Below are 19,460 nucleotides of genomic sequence, written 5' to 3' on the forward strand. Positions count from 1 at the left end.
CCATCTGCCACTTATCTGCCCAAGCCTCCATTCTATCCAGATCCCTCTGTGTAGTAGTATACTGTCCTCATCAGTGTAAATTACTTTACACAGTTTAGTGTCATCTGCGAAAATTGATACTTTACTATGCAAGCCTTCTACAAGATCATTAATAAATATATTGAAGAGAATAGGGCCCAATACTGACCCCTGAGGTACCCCACTAGTGACAGTGACCCAATCTGAGTGTGTACCGTTAATAACCACCCTCTGTTTTCTATCACTGAGCCAGTTACTTACCCACATACAGATGTTTTCTCCCAGTCCGAGCATTCTCATTTTATATACTAACCTTTTATGTGGTACAGTGTCAAATGCTTTGGAGAAGTCCAGATATACGACATCCATTGATTCGCTGCTGTCAAGTCTAGAACTGACCTCCTCATAGAAACTGATTAAATTAGTCTGACATGACCGATCCCTCACGAAGCCATGCTGATATGGCGTTATTTGCTTATTTCTGTTGAGATGCTCTAATATAGCATCTCTCAGAAAACCTTCAAACAGTTTACCCACAACAGATGTTAAACTTACCGGCCTATAGTTTCCAGGCTCTGTTTTTGGCCCCTTTTTGAATATTGGCACCACATATGCCATGCGCCAATCCTGTGGGACATTCCCTGTCAGTATAGAGTCTGCAAATATCAGAAATAAGGGTCTGGCTATGACATTACTTAATTCCTTTAGGATACGGGGGTGTATGTCATCCGGTCCTGGCGATTTGTCTATTTTAATCTTTTTAAGTCGCTGATGTACTTCTGGTTCAGCTCCCACTCGGTTTGTCTGATCTTCCTCCGACTCAGAAGATCCGCCTGAGTATTCAACGAGCTTTGATGTGTACCGCCCTTAGACTTCGTACGTGTCTCTCTGCCCATGCAAAGATCTTCATGCATAACGCAAGGAGTAAACTGCTCCGGGTGCCCCCCTGTTTGTTTTATATAAAAAAACTGCAGGGAGATTGTCCGTCTGAATTAGGACTGACTGGTCTTCCAAATCTGTCCGAAAGTGTTCCAACGCCAGCTTGATGGCCTTCAACTCCCTGAAGTTCGAGGACAGCTGTTGCTCTGTGCAGGACCAAGAACCTTGAACCCAACTGCTTCCAAGATGGGCCCCCCAGCCCCGGGAGGAAGCGTCCGTTGTAATAGTCACTGTAGGTGCCAACTGGAAGGGTCTGCCCCTGGATAAATTCCTTCCTCTTAACCACCACTTCAGCTCCGCGATTGTAGAAGGCCTCAACCTGACACGGGCTGAAAGATTGTGGTTGTGCTTCCAAACCTGAAGCAAGTTCTGTTGTAATTCCCTTATGTGGGCCTGAGCCCATGGAACTGCATCTATCACAGATGTCATATGACCCAGGGTCTTCATCACCTTGTGGAATGTAGGTCTTCGGCCCGAAATTAAGGCCCTTATTGATGATGTGACAGATTTCACCCTGAAGGCTGGGAGATACAGGGTCATGGTGCAAGTGTCTATCCTGAAGCCTAGAAACGTTTTGGATGTTGCTGGCTGGATGTCGGATTTGTCCCAATTGATCAGAAAACCCAGAGACTGAAGCAGCTTGATGACTTTCAAGAGAAGAGAATTCAGCGAGTCCCTGGTGGGTGCCACTACCAGCCAGTTGTCCAGGTACGGAAACACCTGCAGGGCCTGTAGGCGTAAACTTGCAATGGCGATCACGGCCAACTTCGTGAAGATTCTGGGTGCTGATGAGAGACCGAAGGGCAGGGCTTTGAATTGAAGATGTTTTATCTTTCCTCTCATGACAATTGCAATCCTCAAAAAGCGTCTGGACGAGTTCTTTATTGGGACATGAAGATAAGCATCTCTCAGGTCGATGCCAAGCCAAGAAGTGACCATCCTGAAGCAAAAACGTGATCGATCTTATGTTTTCCATCTTGAAATAAATTTTTTTGATAAATTGGTTCACATAGCGGAGGTCTATAACTAGACGCCACTTTCCCTCTGGCTTGGGGACTGGAAACACTCTGGAATACACTCCTGTTCCTTCTTGCTGTCTTGGAACAGGTTCCAGAGCACCCTTTAGAATTAATTCTTTTACGAGGTTTATGACCCGAAGCTCTTCTTTTTGATTCAAGAGAAAACGGTTTCTTGGACGTCGGATAAATTCCAGAGAGTAGCCTTCTTTTACGATCCTCAAGGCCCAACTGTCTGAGGAAATTTCTTGCCATGCTGCATAAAACTGAGTAAGCCGTCCTCCTACCCTCTGGCTTCTGGCGTCAGAAACCCTCTTTGGAAGGTTTATCTTCTGGTCTCTTCCTACTCTTATCCGATGATCCCTTCCTGTCCGAACGCCCGCAAAAATCGGATCTCTGAAAGCATGGTCTTCGAAAGGGCCGAAAACTTCTGGATTGAAATCTGCGTCTAGAAGGAGGAAATTCCAGAGCTTTATCCTCTTTACTCGTTTCCAAAAGAGTGTCTAACTGCGAGCCGAACAGACGCCCAGGTTCAAACGGAAGAGAACAAAGGTTGTTCTTGGAGGGGACGTCACCCGACCACAACTTCAACCAGATTGCCCTCCTGATAGAGTTGGAGAGGGCCATATTTTTTGCCAGGCCTCTCAGGGTATCTACTGGGAAGTCACACAGGAACTCTGCCGCGATCTTCAAGGAAGGGAGCTGCTGAAGTAGATCCTCTCTATTAACACCATCTTCAATATCCCTTCCCAGTTGACTCAACCATACTCTCAGGGCACGAGCTACAGGCACCGCCGCCATAGACGCCTTCTTCAGGGAGGCTATATAAGCATGAAGCCGCTTCAGGAGATTATCTGCTTTCTTATCCATAGGATCTTTCAACAATGTGGAGTCATCAGACGGAAAAAAGGACCTCTTCGCTAGTCTGGCCACTGCAGGATCGACCTTGGAAGGAGCCCCCCACTTTTCACATTCAGCAGGGTCTATTCTATACATAGCCTTGGCCCTTCTTCCTGAATCCATTTTCCTTAAAGGATATTTCCATTCCTTCTGGATGATTGATTCAAGCACCGGATGACTGGGAAAAACGCGCGCTTTCTTCTTAGGAAAGTAAAACAGGCTTCCCTCATCTTGGTCGGTGCGCGTCTGTCTTTGGATTCAATTATGTGTTTGACATCCTTGATGAGACGGTTTAATGTCTTCTTTCCTAAACAGTAAATTCTCCTCTGTGGCCGGTTCTGGATCTGAGCTAGAGCCAGAAGACACCTCCCCTTCCGAGTGAGAAGACCTCTCGGCAGACATAGAAGGGCTAGGGTCAACCCGCTTCCTCTTATGCGTCTTCTGTCTCTTCGATTGAGACAGAAAAGATTCAAGTAGAGAAATCAATTTTTTCGTATTGTCTTCAGAGATGACCTCCGGCTGGGTACAGGCTGCGCAAATGCTAGATGTGTAACCCTCAGAAAGAGGTTTGATACAAGTGACACATAAGGGCTGCTTTTTCCTTTGTCTCTTCACACGCCTGGGTGAGGATTCCGGGGAATGGGAAAAAACCTCCAATCTGCAGCTTCCACAATAATCCTCCTGGTGGTCATCAGGGAGAGGCTGGTCGCAGGATAGGCACAGCCTGTGCCTGTGCTTCCTGGATCTCTTTCCTCCTAGGCTGGACATCTAGAGAAAAAAATAGGTTCATTTAAAATGACAAATAATAACATAAAGCCATAATAACTGGCTGTGACCAAAAAAGGAGCCAGGACCAGGGCTACCTCAAAGATAAAAGAGCTCGGCTGCCAAAGTACCAGGGCAGCAAGAGCCAGGACAATACCACCTTAAATAAAGGAACCACATTTGAATTTGCCGCCAGAAACTCTTGGGGGCGGCGCCCACTGATAACGTCAGACGCCGTCGAACGCTGCGTTCCACCGTGCGTTCCACAAGCGCCGCCATTGCCGCCCAGAGAAGAAACAGCGCTGGAGCGGCATGCGAGTACCGGCGAATCTCCCAGCAGAGCGGCCATCCAGGTAGAAGGGAGGGATTATACAGAGCAGCGTCAAGGCACCCCCATGGCTAGCTGGACTCTGAGCCAGGAGCCTAGGACACCCCCCAGGCATGAGGGCTTACAGGAGAGGTGGGCAAAGGACCTGTCCAGAATCAGGACATAAAAAAAAAACACATTTGAGGTCTGTCAGAGGGGGCGTTATATAGGAACCTACAGGGTCACTAATTGATCAATTATCCCGTTTGTTATCTAGGTGGGCGGTCCTGGGGCGAGAATAGGACTCCGTTAACCCTTCATGTGCTGCCGAGGACGTCAGGGGAAATGCCATTTGCTGAAGTGAGACACCCCCTTCAAAAAAAAAAAATATATATATATATATATATATATATATATATATATATATAATATTTCTATAATCTATTAAAAAAAAAATTCCATTTGCTTCCAGAGAAACTGGGCTACAAATGTCTTGAGTGGTCTTTGAGGTATGAACCATGTGAGATCACCTGTCTGCTTTCTTGCACAGGATGCCACAGTCCAGCATTTCACTGGCTACACTGAAGACAATCTTCTGCCAGTCATGCAGCATATAGCAAAGAATGTAGTCAAGGTCAACAACAACATGACAAAATTTGCTGTAAGTGCCTAATGTAACTTTACTATAAATGTAAAGAAGTTCAGAAAGCCAGCGTCTAAACCCTAGTTTGCTGGTCTACTATGGCAATTTTGTTGGTGCAGGGTTTATCATGTGGCTGTGATTATACTGGGTAAAAAGCATGTCCCTCTGTGATTTCGGCTGAAAAACCATCCACTCTGCCTTTCTAATCTGTTTGTTTGCTCTAAAAGGCCAGGATGCATGATAATCATGTTGGGCAACAATGATGTTCCCCACCAGCAAGGAGAGTCCTGATGGAAATGATTATTGGTGACTGTTTGCCGATTTGCTTATAATAAAAAAGTGCCCCCATACACACAGACTATTGTTGGCTGGACCCATTGTTTTCAGTGGGACATGCTGAAAATCTGAAGGTGGATTTACATGGCCCGACATACAGGCAGATTATCAGGAACTGACGTTCCTGCGAACGCTCGTTCTAAATGTGCTACTGATCACCCAATGAACGAGAAAAACGCTTGTTAATTGTGTGACCCTGTCGTTTGTGCAGGCACGCAAATGATCTTTTCTGGGCAGCAGATCATGTGGTCTAAACGGTGATCTGCTGCCCAGAAACAATGCAGCTCTGAGGGCGAGCGATCGCATTGACATGTCCTTCACTGAACGAGCAGACTATCTTTGGGAAAGAATGCTTCCTTCCTGACAATTGCAGGCTCCTAGGCCCTTGTAAGCCCTCCTTAAGGCTATCTTCACACTTGCGCAGTCGTTGCACGCAACAGTTTTTCTCTGGCCAAATTCCGGCATTTATGCCAAGGAGCGGCCGGATCCCATTAGTCAACGGGGTTCGAAAAGTGCCCTCCCTATCCAGCTATGCCTTATCCGGAGAACACCTGCAAGCTTTCTCTGCCGGATAGCTTTGCTGCAAGTGTGAAGCTAGCTTTACATGTATAGGCAGCTGCTGACTTTTCCTCCCTTCCCCCGACAGATGATGGGAGAGAAGGATTGAGTGTTAACTTTCAACAATTAAGAAGCTAGTCATGATAGTATATGTAGTGGGAATTGTTTTATTGTATTAAAGTGTGGGAAATGGCAGACGATGGCAGTCGGATGAGAAGGTTGATTAGGCTTGATATGGAGCTGCATAGAAGAGAGAAGGGCTAGATGTCGCATCGAGTGATATGAGAAGCCTGGGATTAGTAGTGTAATCCCTGAGTGGCTGAGAAAATTAGGAGACTTGATGGTACAAAACAAATGGCTGATGATGTAACAGCCTGTATCTTAGAGGTTATACAAATTGGTACTGTTCAAGAGATGTGCCACTCCTTGCAACAGAAAGTTGTCTGTCTTTAAGATAGTCACTGACAGAATGACCTGCATATTAAAATCTCTTCCCAAACGGTGTCTACTGATCCTCCCCTTCAGCCATCTTTCAAACACCCGATAGCATCTTATCGTATAGGAGAACAAAGCGATCGGACATGTCTGGCAGTGGCTCATTCCTCTTCCCATTGCAAATACATAATCGCTACTTTCACACTCTCGGCAGGCTTTTCTAGCGGTGAAGGGGGGGGGGGGGGAAACAGCCTGCCGGATCAGTGCTAGTGCACCGTGCTGCCGGGAGTCCGCTCCAGCACCCTTCGCTATAATGGGGGCAGGCTGGAGGTCCAGCCGCAGCGCAGCAAACATGCCAAGAGGCGGCCAGAATAAAACTACGACGTGTAGAGTGCCTAGCACAGCACTCATCCCAGCATTGACGGGGGTCACATAGCATTACATTAAATTTATGATGCTATATAACCCTTGCAGTTCTGGGATGTGTTAGATGGCACTGACATAATGCTGTCAGTGTTAGGCCCCCTGCACATGAACGTGTGCACCCCGTAGTAGTGCAAAATGTGGGCCGCAATGCATTAACAGTCCGTGGGGCAGCCGCAGCGGATTGCGGACCCATTCACTTTAATGATGCGGAACGGCACCCGTGTATTGCGAATCTGCAAATGCGGTCCGTAATACGGCAACGGGAAGAACATGTTCATGTGCAGGGGGCCTAATCCATTATATTCCAGAACTCTAAGGGTTACATAACATCATAAATCAATATAATGCTATGTGACCCCTGTCAGTGCTGGGAGGTCAGGCTGGAAGCGTGATACACGCTCGTCTACAAGGGGCCCACAGGCGTACATACAGGGGCCGCAGTTGTGGTTCCCCCCCCCCCCCCCCAGGGGCCCTGCTGTACTGACATGTAATGGAGCGCTCTGAGACCCAGCATGAAGTACAGTGGCAATTTCGCGCCCATCAGAGCGCTCCATGCCTCCATTACATGTATAATATGGGGGGGGGGGGGGAGCGTGCACTCGCTCACACCCGGTCAGGCAGTTCCGTTTCCATAGTGAAGCAGGGAAACCTCTCTGCTCCCTGCTTCACTGATCTTCAGAGCTCAGGACCTCCCGCTGATGGCTGAAAGCCCTGGAATCTGCCTCCTGTCATCAGGGAAGACGGTAAGTATGTGTGTTTTTTTTTTTTTTTTTCCTAACGCTGCAGACTGGGGGCAGTGGGGGGCTGTTTGATGGGCATAACTGTGAGGGGGGGCACATATGAAGGCATGACTGAGGGGCACATATGAAGGCATAACTACTGTGAGTGGGCACGTAATCTGGCATAACCACTTTGAGGGGGCACATGTGGGCATATATACTTTGAGGGGGCACATAACTGGGCATAAATACTGTGAAGGGGCACATAATCTGCCATAACTACTGTGAGGGGCACATAATCTGCCATAACTACTGTGAGGGGCACATAATCTGGGCATTACTACTGTGAGGGGCACATAGTCTGGGCATTAGTACTGTGTGGTTGCACTTAGGTGAAATGTCCTAGATTACCCTGCTATACATTGGCATGGCTCAGTCTTACAGGCCAGCACAGTGCCCCCTGCTGGTGATTTCACAGGGGTAGTCACCATCCCTTCCTTATGTGATTATTCTTTTTTTCTCACCACAGGGACCTTGTTCTGGATCCAGCGGATATCACGCCGACGCCAGCGATACCCTGGATGAGGTGGGACCAGATTTTATTAACTGTGTGAGTGTAGCCATGCATTGGGCTTGGGGCTCTTTCACACGAGCAGATCCCGTGTGTGGAATCTGCTGCGTGAAAGATTGCCAAGCCACGTTCCAGACAGCAGAGACACAGACATGATTGATAATGCTCCGTGCCTCTCTGTGATCTTTTTACTATAAAATCATAGTGAGATAAAGTTGTCACCGTGATTTTGTAGTAAAAAGATCAGTCAATCATGTTACTGCTCCGTGTCTCTGCTGTCCAGAATGGGGCTTGGCACTCATTCACGCAGCGGATTAGCCGCACGGAAAGAGCCCCTAGTAAGAAAATCTGCTGCTTCTTTGTAAAAATGTTTGCACTGTGGCCCATAACACTATAGTTACACCACTGGTAGGGGAGGTAGTGGGGTGGAGGCAGTTTGGAGGGGGACGACGGGGAGGGGGCCCCATGAATCAGTTTCGTACCGGGGCCCCATGGATTGTGTGTACGCCACTGAAGGGGCCTAAGTCTGTGGAAGAGTTGAACAGCTAGTGGTCAGCCAACAACCATTGTGTTCAAAGGTGGGTTTTCATTCTGCATGCCCAGCTTGCCTCCTGCCTGAGGAAGAGTTATTCAGATGTATTTTGTATGTCTGTACTGGAGTTTATACACTCTGGAGAAAACTTTCTGGGGTAGACAACACCAGTTTCTCATCAACACAGCCCTAGTCTATATGCCCTCTTTAGAACATATGGGCATCATGTTGGGGGGGGGGGGGGGGAGTCTCCCCTCTAGGACTCAGAAAGGAGAGATGGATTCTGCTCTGAGGAATTCAAGATGTCCTTGTAGTGCAAAGATGGTCCCAATGTAATGTTACATCTCCCCTATTCTCCCACTAATATCGGCTAATATATTCGATCTCCTTCCCACCCCACACACTCCAGAGCATTTTATAGATGTTTGCTAACTGCTTAAAACCCTAATGGCCACCAAGTGTCTCAAACTTGTTTTAAAGCTGTGATTTGGCAGTTGCACCATTTAATATTACATGCTATGTAGTGGGAAGCTGGAAAAAAATCCAAACTGGGTGGAATGCAATTCTGGCATAGTTTTATGGGTTTTGTTTTTATTGCATTTCCTGTTTAGAGATTACATTTGTATAGTTGTGATACTTAAAATAGTTTTTTTCAATTTGTTTTTCTTTGCATTGTTATATTCTGCTATATCATAACTTTGATTATATAATACGTTTTTATTTATACCATGCAAGCAGCGGTTTTCTGTCCGCAATGTGGTGCGGAGCAGGACGGATCAGTTTTCTCTGATACAATAGAAAACTGATCCGTCCCCTATTAGACTTTCAATGGTGTTCAATGGATCCGTCATGGCTATAGAAGACATAATACAACCTAATCTGTTCATGACGGATGCATGCGGTTGTATTATTATTGTAACGGAAGCGTTTTTACGGATTAGCAAAAAACGCTAGTGTGAAAGTAGCCTTAAATGGGTTCGCATCTGCCAGATAGGACTTCAACTATCTTTTTGCGGAGCGGCAGCACGGAGGGCTCCAGTGGGATTTCCATCCGTGTCATCTCTTGTGGACAACAGCACAGCCTTGGGGCACACACATTCATGTGCATGAGCCCTTACAGTGGAAGTCTAGGTGGAATGGCGAATATGCCAGATTATGTTTTAAGCATAGCTATAACCTTGCTTATGTTTTTTTCAGTATGTTAAGAACAAATATTCAAGCCGAAAACTACACTGGATCAGCACCATCTCTCAGCTGAACTCTGAAGTCGTATTACGTCTCGCTGCCCCTCTTCTGTCTGCTGTGCAGTAGCTTGATGGATGTAATGGGTGCTGTTTTTTTTATTAACTATTGGTAACTATTGTATATAGCTTTTATTCCTTATTATAAATAAAAATATATAAAAATATATTCTCAACCTTGAATCAGAGGTTGTGTACATTAATGATCAATAAATACTTAAAATACAAAAAAATTTTATTTTTTTGGAAATTGTGATTTTATTTTTTTATAAAAGGATAAGGGATGACTATTACTTCCTACCAGTGGGACCACCATCGATCATGAAAACAGAGTGCACAATGCCTCCCTATTTAGTTATATGGGTCTGCTGGAGATAGCTGAATACAGCGCTCTGCTATTTCCAGCAGGTCCATAGAGATGAATGGAGCAGCAGTGAAATTGCTGCAATACCCCCTTTAAAACCTCCTCTTTATTGGTGCCAGGGTGTGGGCAGATAATAGAAAATAAACCAGGATGGCAAGGACTGACCTGAAGACCAAACACCAGGGGACAGTCCAAAAACAACTTGAACAGTGGTGGATCAGAACAGCTGGCTTGCCTTGCACTGGACTGGCCTTGGGGTGATATTGGATTTGAAGCAGTATTCAATGGAGGAAGACACGTGGAAACAAAAACTGACCCGGATCACAGAACAACGGAACCCCTTTTTGCGGACTGCAAAAAAATACTGTCGTGTGCATGAGGCCTTAGGGATTTGGGGTTGTTTCATCCAATAATTGTGATCTATGGTATCGGACAACGAACTCTATGAAGTCTGATATTGCAGTTTTACCATATGCCTCCTACTTATTGGTTATCTACTCAGCTTTGTTAGTAAATGACAAACCGAGTATGACCATGGATTTGGACTTAAAGGGGTTGTTAGCTTTTTTTTTTTTTTGCAGATCAGCTGTACGAAGAGAACCCAGTGGTCATACCTGCTCCCCATTGTAATTGCAGTGGTGGACAGTGTAATTACAACTCTGCTGTCTCATTCACTTCAATGGCAAGGCTCCGTAATAATCACTTTAACAGACTGAACCGTCCCGTAGAAGTGAAAGGGACAGCTTAGGCTACTTTCAGACTAGCGTTTTCAATTCCGCTATTGAGAGCCGTCATAGGATCTTAATAGCGGAAGAAAATGATTCAGTTTTGTCCCCATGCATTGTCAATGGGGACAAAACTGAACGAAACGGAATGCACCAAAATGCCTTCCGTTCCGTTTGGTTGCTTCTCCATCGCATTCTTACTGTATGGGAAGCCACTAAGTGGACTCTGTGGGATTAGAGGCATGGCTTAAAGTAAAAAAATAAATAAAAAATACCGCACAGAGCTACATCCCATTGATGTTCTCCCTTACGGTTGTGGCTCAAACCTTCACCTGACAGCAGACCCAGGTATGTGGACCTTTTATAAACAGTACTTGAGAACCACTGATCTATAGGAAATATATAAATATATATATAATATTTATTAGTCAAGGCTGTTGCAGTCTGTGATTGTGGGAGGGGCATAGGCTTTATAAGCTCCCCTCCCACGGTCATCCGACGCTGGCGTTAGTCTGTGCCTGTCCACATCATTAAGCCTCATCTGTCTTCCATGTCTCACGTCCGTCAGTCATGTATCACGCCTGTTTTTCGTCATCTAACCCACAACTGTCAGTTACATCTTCGCCTGTTTCATTATTCAGGCCTCGTCTGTCATCTACGTCTCACACCTGTTTTGTTATTCAGGCCTCGTCTGTCATCCACGTCTCACGCCTGTGTTCGTTATTCAGGCCTCGTCTGTCATCCACGTCTCACGCCTGTGTTCGTTATTCAGGCCTCGTCTGTCATCCACGTCTCACGCCTGTGTTCGTTATTCAGGCCTCGTCTGTCATCCACGTCTCACGCCTGTGTTCGTTATTCAGGCCTCGTCTGTCATCCACGTCTCACGCCTGTTTTCGTTATTCAGGCCATGTCTTGTCTTCTCACGTCCCCCTCCTGTTCACGTGTCTAGCCACATCTCTTCTTCTTGTTCAATCCATGTATTCCATCCTCATCCTCCATCAGGCCACTCCGCTTCACACACATGCCCCGGTTTCATCATTTTGGTCACGCCCCTGTCACTCTTGGTCTCACACCTGCCACGTCAGGCAGGTCATTTCGTTCCCTCATCCATGTTCATCTGTCTTCACGGTGGCCTATCCAGGCATCAGGTTAAGTTAATTTGCAATCTTGCTCACTGGCCATAGGCCCCTCCGCTAAAACCTTTACTTTTACCTTGGTCAAAGACCCGATTTCGTCTACGCCGCCACAAACCTTCAGGACCCGAGGCCTCGTTAGACCAGGTGGGATCTTCAGGTGCTGATCCTCTCTTATCTAAATTCATCTAGTTACGAAGCCTTGTCACGTCTTTTTTTTCAGGTCGCTCCAAAAACGTTCATCTGAGGGGCAGCAAAAGGAACGCACCTCCTCGGATCCAGGGCCCTTATGATTCCGAGGCTACGTCTCGGCTAACTCCAAAAGAACACTAAATCTTGCTCTCTCTTTCAGCTTTCCAACATGTCAAATCGTTCTGAAATTGATGACTCCGCTTCCCTTCCAGATTCACTGTCACTTCGGAGCTGGACAATCCCCAAAATCATAGCTGAGTTAACCAAAAGAGGGATTCGTTACCCAGCTTTGGAAAGAAAGGCGGAGCTTTATTGACTCCTGGTGTCCGATTCCTCTAACTTTTGAAGAACAGATGTCAATGTCAACAATCCAGCTCCACGCCCCCATCAACACCCTAGCCACTTCAGTTTCAGTCATTCAGACCAGGCTGTCGGCAGTGGAGTCCAGAGATCCGCCTCCCCGTCCCTTCTTTCCCAGTTGCTTCCAGGTCCCAATCCACATCCTCAGGTCATGCCAGAGGCGGATCCAGCAAGATTGTCCCCTCCAGAGTTCAACACCCTACGCATGGACTAGCGCAAGTTATTTTGTACACCAAATCCTTCATAAAAAAATAATAATAATTAAATCAATATCAGCCTACACAGCTAGGAGCTATAAAACCGGTTGGAACAGCTTCCAAAAATAATAATAATAATTACCGTATTTTTCGCCCTATAAGACGCACCGGCCCATAAGACGCACCTAGGTTTTTGGGGAGGAAAATAAGAAAAAATGTTTTTTAACCAAAAGGTGTTCTGTGTGTTTGGTGGGTTTGGAACTAATGGTGGTCTGTGGATGGCACTATTACTGGGGATCTGTGGATGACTTACACTGTTATGGGGGGGATCTGTGGATGACGGACACGGTTATGGGGGATCTGTGGACGACGGACACTGTTATGGGGGGATCTGTGGACGACGGACACTGTTATAGGGGGGATCTGTGGACAACGGACACTGTTATAGGGGGGATCTGTGGACGATGGACACTGTTATAGGGGGATCTGTGGATGACGGACACTGTTATAGGGGGGATCTGTGGATGACGGACAGTGTTATGGGGGGGATCTGTGGATGACTGACACTGTTATGGGGGGATCTGTGGATGACTGACACCGTTATGGGGGGATCTGTAGCTTGCACTGTTACAGGGGGGGGATCTGTGGCTGACACTGTTACAGGGGGGATCTGTGGATGGCACTGTTATGGGCTGGGGGGGATCTGTGGATGGCACTGTTATATATGTGCCATCCACAGACCCCCCAGCCCATAACAGTGCCATCCACAGACCCCCCAGCCCATAACAGTGCCATTCACAGATCATCCCCCCCCCCTGTAACAGTGCCATCCACAGATCGCAATCCGAACCCCCCCCCCCGCCCGCCCGCCGCTGCCATACAAATATAAGATGTCATATTGAATTAATAGTTATTAAACATGCCCCCCAACTCCTATTACTACCTCACATCCTAATCGCTTCTGTAAAATTCAGGCCGGACGGCCGGCCGGCGCGTCTCACTGACGTCACTTGCCTGCCCCGCCTACTTCATTCATAAAGTAGGCGGCGCAGGGTGACACGAGTTACGCTGCCGCCCGCCCGGCCTGCCTGGATTCTACAGCAGCGATTAGGATGTAAGGTAGTAATAGCAGTTGGGGGGCATGTTTAATAACTATTACTTGAATATGAGATCTTATATTAGTATACCGGAGCGGCGGGGCGGTGCTATACTACACTGACTGCACCGCCCCGCTGCTATTGCCGGCCCCCAGCTCCTCCTCCCAGTCCCTCCCCGAGTCCCCGCTCTGCTCATACATCGCAGCTTGCGATGTAAAACTGGCAGCATTCGCCCCATAAGACGCAGGGGCATTTCTCCCCCATTTTGGGGGAAGAAAAAGTGCGTCTTATGGGGCGAAAAATACGGATATATATATTTTTTTTTCTCGCCTACATCCTAGGAGCAGCCCGGATAGGACCACCTATTTGATGGTTTTCTAGCTTATTGTCACCATCACTTCAAGCTTGGTCACAACGCCATCAGATCGTACATGGCAGGGGTGCAATACTACTTCACTCTCAATCATCCAGGTAGTAAGGCCATATTTGCGTCCCCCGCCATCAGGGCAGTCCCTAGGGGGATTCAAAAAAGCAGCCTGCCATGCACTCACACCAGGCAACCAGTCTCAGGGGATCTGTTAGGAAGCTTCCAATTCCCTAGACAGCAACCCTTTCGGGCTCCATCCCAGCACCATCATAAAAGAGGCCATGTATTGAGGTTTGCATGAGTCTTGCGGCCAGGGGAATTCACAGGTTTCTCCCCAAAATCCAAGGGTCTGACCAAGAGCCAGTTAGCTTGGAGTCACTACCATTTCATCCTGCTACTACCTTCCACCAAAATGTTGCAATCGGGGCCCCCAGTCCAAGTCAAGTATTTCAGGTCTTTCAACAATAGTGCCCAGTCCCAGTTTTCAACCAATTAATAAGCTCCTTGGGTCATTCCTCCCCAGACAGCCCGCTGCCCTTCAAATCCAAGCCCCTCACGACCGCACAAATAATTTCCCACATTCGCCTTCTAGTCGCCAGCCTAGGTTTCAATCTCAAAACCATTTCAGGTCACTCGTTTCGCATCGGGGTGGCTTCCGCAGCCTCCAAGCACAACGTTCCCAGTCATAACATCCGCAAGATGGGATGTTGGGAGTCATCTTGCTTCACCAGGTACCTTCCCAATCGGCATCAGGAAATATCAGACGTTTTCCGCAAACTGCATCGTAAACCATGTACCCTTCAATTAAATGCTAAATCTACATTTTGCCTTTCTTTTGGCCCCTTATAGGCTACCCGCGTTTCATGGCTATGGGCACAATCCAGGCCTACTTAGTTTAATGGTATGTCTAGGTTCCTGGGCTCACCATGCTAGCACCAGTATCCGTAGCCACGATAATTATATTTACAGTACTGACCAAAAGTTTGGACACACCTTCTCATTCAAAGAGTTTTCTTTATTTTCATGACTATGAAAATTGTAGATTCACACTGAAGGCATCAAAACTATGAATTAACACATGTGGAATTATATACATAACAAAAAAGTGTGAAACAACTGAAAATATGTCATATTCTAGGTTATTCAAAGTAGCCACCTTTTTGCTTTGATTACTGCTTTGCACACTCTTGGCATTCTCTTGATGAGCTTCAAGAGGTAGCCACCTGAAATGGTCTTCCAACAGTCTTGAAGGAGTTCCCAGAGATGCTTAGCACTTGTTGGCCCTTTTGCCTTCACTCTGCGGTCCAGCTCACCCGAAACCATCTTGATTGGGTTCAGGTCCGGTGACTGTGGAGGCCAGGTCATCTGGCGCAGCACCCTATCACTCTCCTTCATGGTCAAATAGCCCTTACACAGCCTGGAGGTGTGTTTGGGGTCATTGTCCTGTTGAAAAATAAATGATGGTCCAACTAAACGCAAACCGGATGGAATAGCATGCCGCTGCAAGATGCTGTGGTAGCCATGCTGGTTCAGTATGCCTTCAATTTTGAATAAATCCCCAACAGTGTCACCAGCAAAGCACCCCCACACCATCACACCTCCTCCTCCATGCTTCACGGTGGGAACCAGGCATGTAGAGTCCATCCGTTCACCTTTTCTGCGTCGCACAAAGACACGGTGGTTGGAACCAAAGATCTCAAATTTGGACTCATCAGACCAAAGCTCAGATTTCCACTGGTCTAATGTCCATTCCTTGTGCTCTTTAGCCCAAACAAGTCTCTTCTGCTTGTTGCCTGTCCTTAGCAGTGGTTTCCTAGCAGATATTCTACCATGAAGGCCTGATTCACACAGTCTCCTCTTAACAGTTGTTCTAGAGATGTGTCTGCTGCTAGAACTCTGTGTGGCATTGACCTGGTCTCTAATCTGAGCTGCTGTTAACCTGCGATTTCTGAGGCTGGTGACTCGGATGAACTTATCCTCCGCAGCAGAGGTGACTCTTGGTCTTCCTTTCCTGGGGTGGTCCGCATGTGAGCCAGTTTCTTTGTAGCGCTTGATGGTTTTTGTGACTGCACTTGGGGACACTTTCAAAGTTTTCCCAATTTTTCGGACTGACTGGCCTTCATTTCTTAAAGTAATGATGGCCACTCGTTTTTCTTTACTTAGCTGCTTTTTTCTTGCCATAATACAAATTCTAACAGTCTATTCAGTAGGACTATCAGCTGTATATCCACCTGACTTCTCCACAACGCAACTGATGGTCCCAACCCCATTTATAAGGCAAGAAATCCCACTTATTAAACCTGACAGGGCACACTTGTGAAGTGAAAACCATTTCAGGTGACTACCACTTGAAGCTCATCAAGAGAATGCAAAGAGTGTGCAAAGCAGTAATCAAAGCAAAAGGTGGCTACTTTGAAGAACCTAGAATATGACATATTTTCAGTTGTTTCACACTTTTTTGTTATGTATATAATTCCACATGTGTTAATTCATAGTTTTGATGCCTTCAGTGTGAATCTACAATTTTCAGTCATGAAAATAAAGAAAAGTCTTTGAATGAGAAGGTGTGTCCAAACTTTTGGTCTGTACTGTATAAGTTCAGGACACACAAACATTTTATCATTTTTTCTCCTGACGACTTCTTTTCAAAAACACAGTACAGCGATTGGTGTTTTTTCAGGTGTTTTCACATCAGGGGAATATAGGGGAAATTTTCCATAAAAAAAATGCTAATAGTAAGACATCATGAGGGAGAATTATCAGAAGTTGCTTAGTTGCCCATAGCAACCAGATCGATCTTTGGAGTCTCACTGGTTACTGTGGGTCAACTGAAGCAATTTTCCTTTGCGCCTGTGTTGATAAATCTCTGTTTGCAAAAAAAAAAAAACATAGGTGGCAAAATAACTTTTTTCAATGGTAAAAACTTCCAGTTCCAGCATGTAAAGATGAGGGAGAGAGGAACTCCTGCTACATCTCGCCTCCAAACCAATCCCTTCGCTTAATGGACCTCCCTTAGCACTGTCAGCAGTGCACTCATCTAAGCTACTTACTTTCTTTCCTTTTGGTGAAGGAGGCCGTCTCATATCTACACCGCTGAGATGTCTCCCACCACAGGGCGCTATAAGAGGGCGCTCACTCTGAGAGGAAATATCCAACAAGGAGAGGGGGTGACTTGGATTCCAGTACACAGCCACACTTTACTGGAGTTTGCACTAGCCACTTCTCATAACCTCACTACCTTATTGCACCACCCATATTCTTTACTACTGATAGTAGCTGAACGAGTACTCAAGGACACTATTGCAGCATGCAAGGCCCTGAGAAAGTGGTTTGGATTGTCTTATCAAATGTCCAAACATCTTCCTCTGTGGCATGTTGCTGACTTTCCAGCCTAGAGGACCAGTTGGCTTCTTTATCCAGGTAAACGGATAGGCATTCTCAATCTTAGAGCTCATGCTCACGACCACGTGCTGGCCAGGCCCGTGCTGTGGACTGAAAAGTGCTTCTGTGGGGTTCCGATCCATGCTTCCGCACCCAATCTCCGGGTTTGCGGACCCATTCAAGTGAATGGGTCCGCATCATGGCTGGTGTCCCATATATTGCGGACCAGCCATATGCGGGTCGCAATACGGCCACGGCGGGGCAACGGCCATGTGCATGAGCCCTTAAAGACATTACATGGTTCAGAACTGTGTCTAAAGACGCTAGACGAGCTGAATCAACAATATACCTTCATGTGTCCCCAAGACTTTCAATATCTACATCTCTCCTCCTTCTGCCACAGAAGTGGGTGGGTGGAGGCTTGCAGCACAGTTTCAGGTCTTTATAAATCCCTACTAGCCAGGGACACAAAACGTACCCATCCTTCGAAGCTTGCTTACTTGGAGAAGTCTCTACAGATATCAGAAAACTCAGATCGGTTACTGGAGGGTTGGCACCTAGTCTGTAAACATATCATGAATGAAATCTGGAGAGGAACACAGTTTAGGCTGATTCAGGCAGCTATTTATGCTTTCAACTTTGCTGTCTTGAGTACTCAGATGGATGGAACAACAAAGTGCCCAAAATACCAATTTGACAGGGCAGATCTATATCACTGCATCTGGCAATGCAGGCAAGTTCAAATTTTTTGGAAAGACATATTGGGCCAGATTTATCATTAGCTCAAGTCAGAATAATGGAGTGAAAAAGTCGCAAATTTTTGCGCAATCGCTTAAACTGTGCAAAAATTTGCGACTTTTTTCTGCTCTGCACTATGCTCGCCAGTTTTCTGAAAGTGGGCGTGTTTTCTTATGTAAATGAATCTCTAGACAGATTTACTATTGGGACTATTAAAAAAGTCGCAATTTCACTCCAGTGAGGACCATGCTTATCTTATGAGACTTTTTAATAGAACATGCGACTTTTTCATAAAAACGTGTGACTTTTTTGTAAAGATGTGCGACTTTTGTAAAGCTGCTTACTGACGGATAAACTGCTACCGTCAAACCACATTTATTACAGTCTTAAAGGGCCGATCATAAATCTGACTTGGCTAAAACTGACTTTAGCCATATGTTAAAGTGGAGTGAGCTGTCAGAGTCGTGATAAATCTGGCCCATTGTCTCTTCTAGGAAAGCTGTGAAAGTAACCAATCCAGTTAGCCCCCATGCCACTTCTATTCCATTCTTCAGCACTGCTACCAGAGAAGGGGAAAATTTACAGTGCTTGCCCACATAGCTCCGATGGCCGCTATTACAATAATGGCTGTCACCTAGTGCCCCATTTGAAGTATTGATGCAGCTGAAACATTATTGGGGAGCTTTATCAGACTGGTGTAAAGTAGAACTGGCTTAGTTGTCCATTGCAACCAATCAGATTATTCTTCTTTCGAAGGAGCTGTGAAAAATAAAAGGTGGAATTTGATTGGTTGCTATGGGCAACTAAGCCAGTTTTACTTTACACCAGTATGATAAATTTCCCCCTATATGTATTAGGAGAGGTGTATGGTCTGAAGCACACTGGGACCAAGGGCTTTTTCAAAAGATAGGCGGCAGTTCATTGTCGCAGTAGCACTGCTACTCTTATGTTACCTTTCCTACATACTAAGGCCTCATGCACACGACTGTTGTTCTGGTCTGCATCCGGGCCACAGTTTTTGCACCTGTCCTATTCTTGTCTGTTTTGCAGACAAGAATAGGCATTTGTACAATGGGACGCCTGTTCCATTCCACAAATTGCAGAAAACGGGCTGCTTCCGTGTTTTGCGGATACGCAATTTGCGGACTGCAAAAACCGGAACGGTCGTCTTCATGAGGCGTAACTGGTATTACACTGATGTATCATTGAAATCTTGTACTATTTCTAGGTGTGCAAGGCACAATGCTTTGTTAACATTTTTATTACTAAATAAAAAAAATCGATGTGTGTAAAGACCCTTAGAATTATTTTTTGTCACTGCTGTTGGCTGCAACTTTTGCATTTACATTTTTTTTTTTTTTTTTTTTTACTTTGGTTGTGCTGCAACAGATTGAGAAAGTACTGTATGATAATTTATAACACTATCACCACGGGGTACAGAAACTAAAGAGAATAAAAGGTGATCCTTAATAAAACATAACTTAGAATCAGAATAATAAT

At 46.0% G+C, this 19,460-nt stretch overlaps 1 protein-coding gene across 1 annotated transcript in view; it reads left to right on the forward strand.

The window, feature by feature from the left end:
• LOC122925737 (G2/mitotic-specific cyclin-B2-like) overlaps positions 1-9,476 on the forward strand; it is a 33,019-nt gene extending 23,543 nt beyond the window's left edge. Inside the window, exons 6-7 of the mRNA XM_044277088.1 lie at positions 4,496-4,606; positions 9,363-9,476. Of these exons, the coding sequence (XP_044133023.1) occupies positions 4,496-4,606; positions 9,363-9,476 (225 nt within the window). The remainder of the gene's footprint in view (positions 1-4,495; positions 4,607-9,362) is intronic.
• The last annotated feature ends 9,984 nt before the right edge of the window (positions 9,477-19,460 follow it).

This window comes from Bufo gargarizans, chromosome 2, assembly GCF_014858855.1.
Source record: "Bufo gargarizans isolate SCDJY-AF-19 chromosome 2, ASM1485885v1, whole genome shotgun sequence".
NCBI classification, from domain to species: Eukaryota; Metazoa; Chordata; class Amphibia; order Anura; family Bufonidae; genus Bufo; species Bufo gargarizans.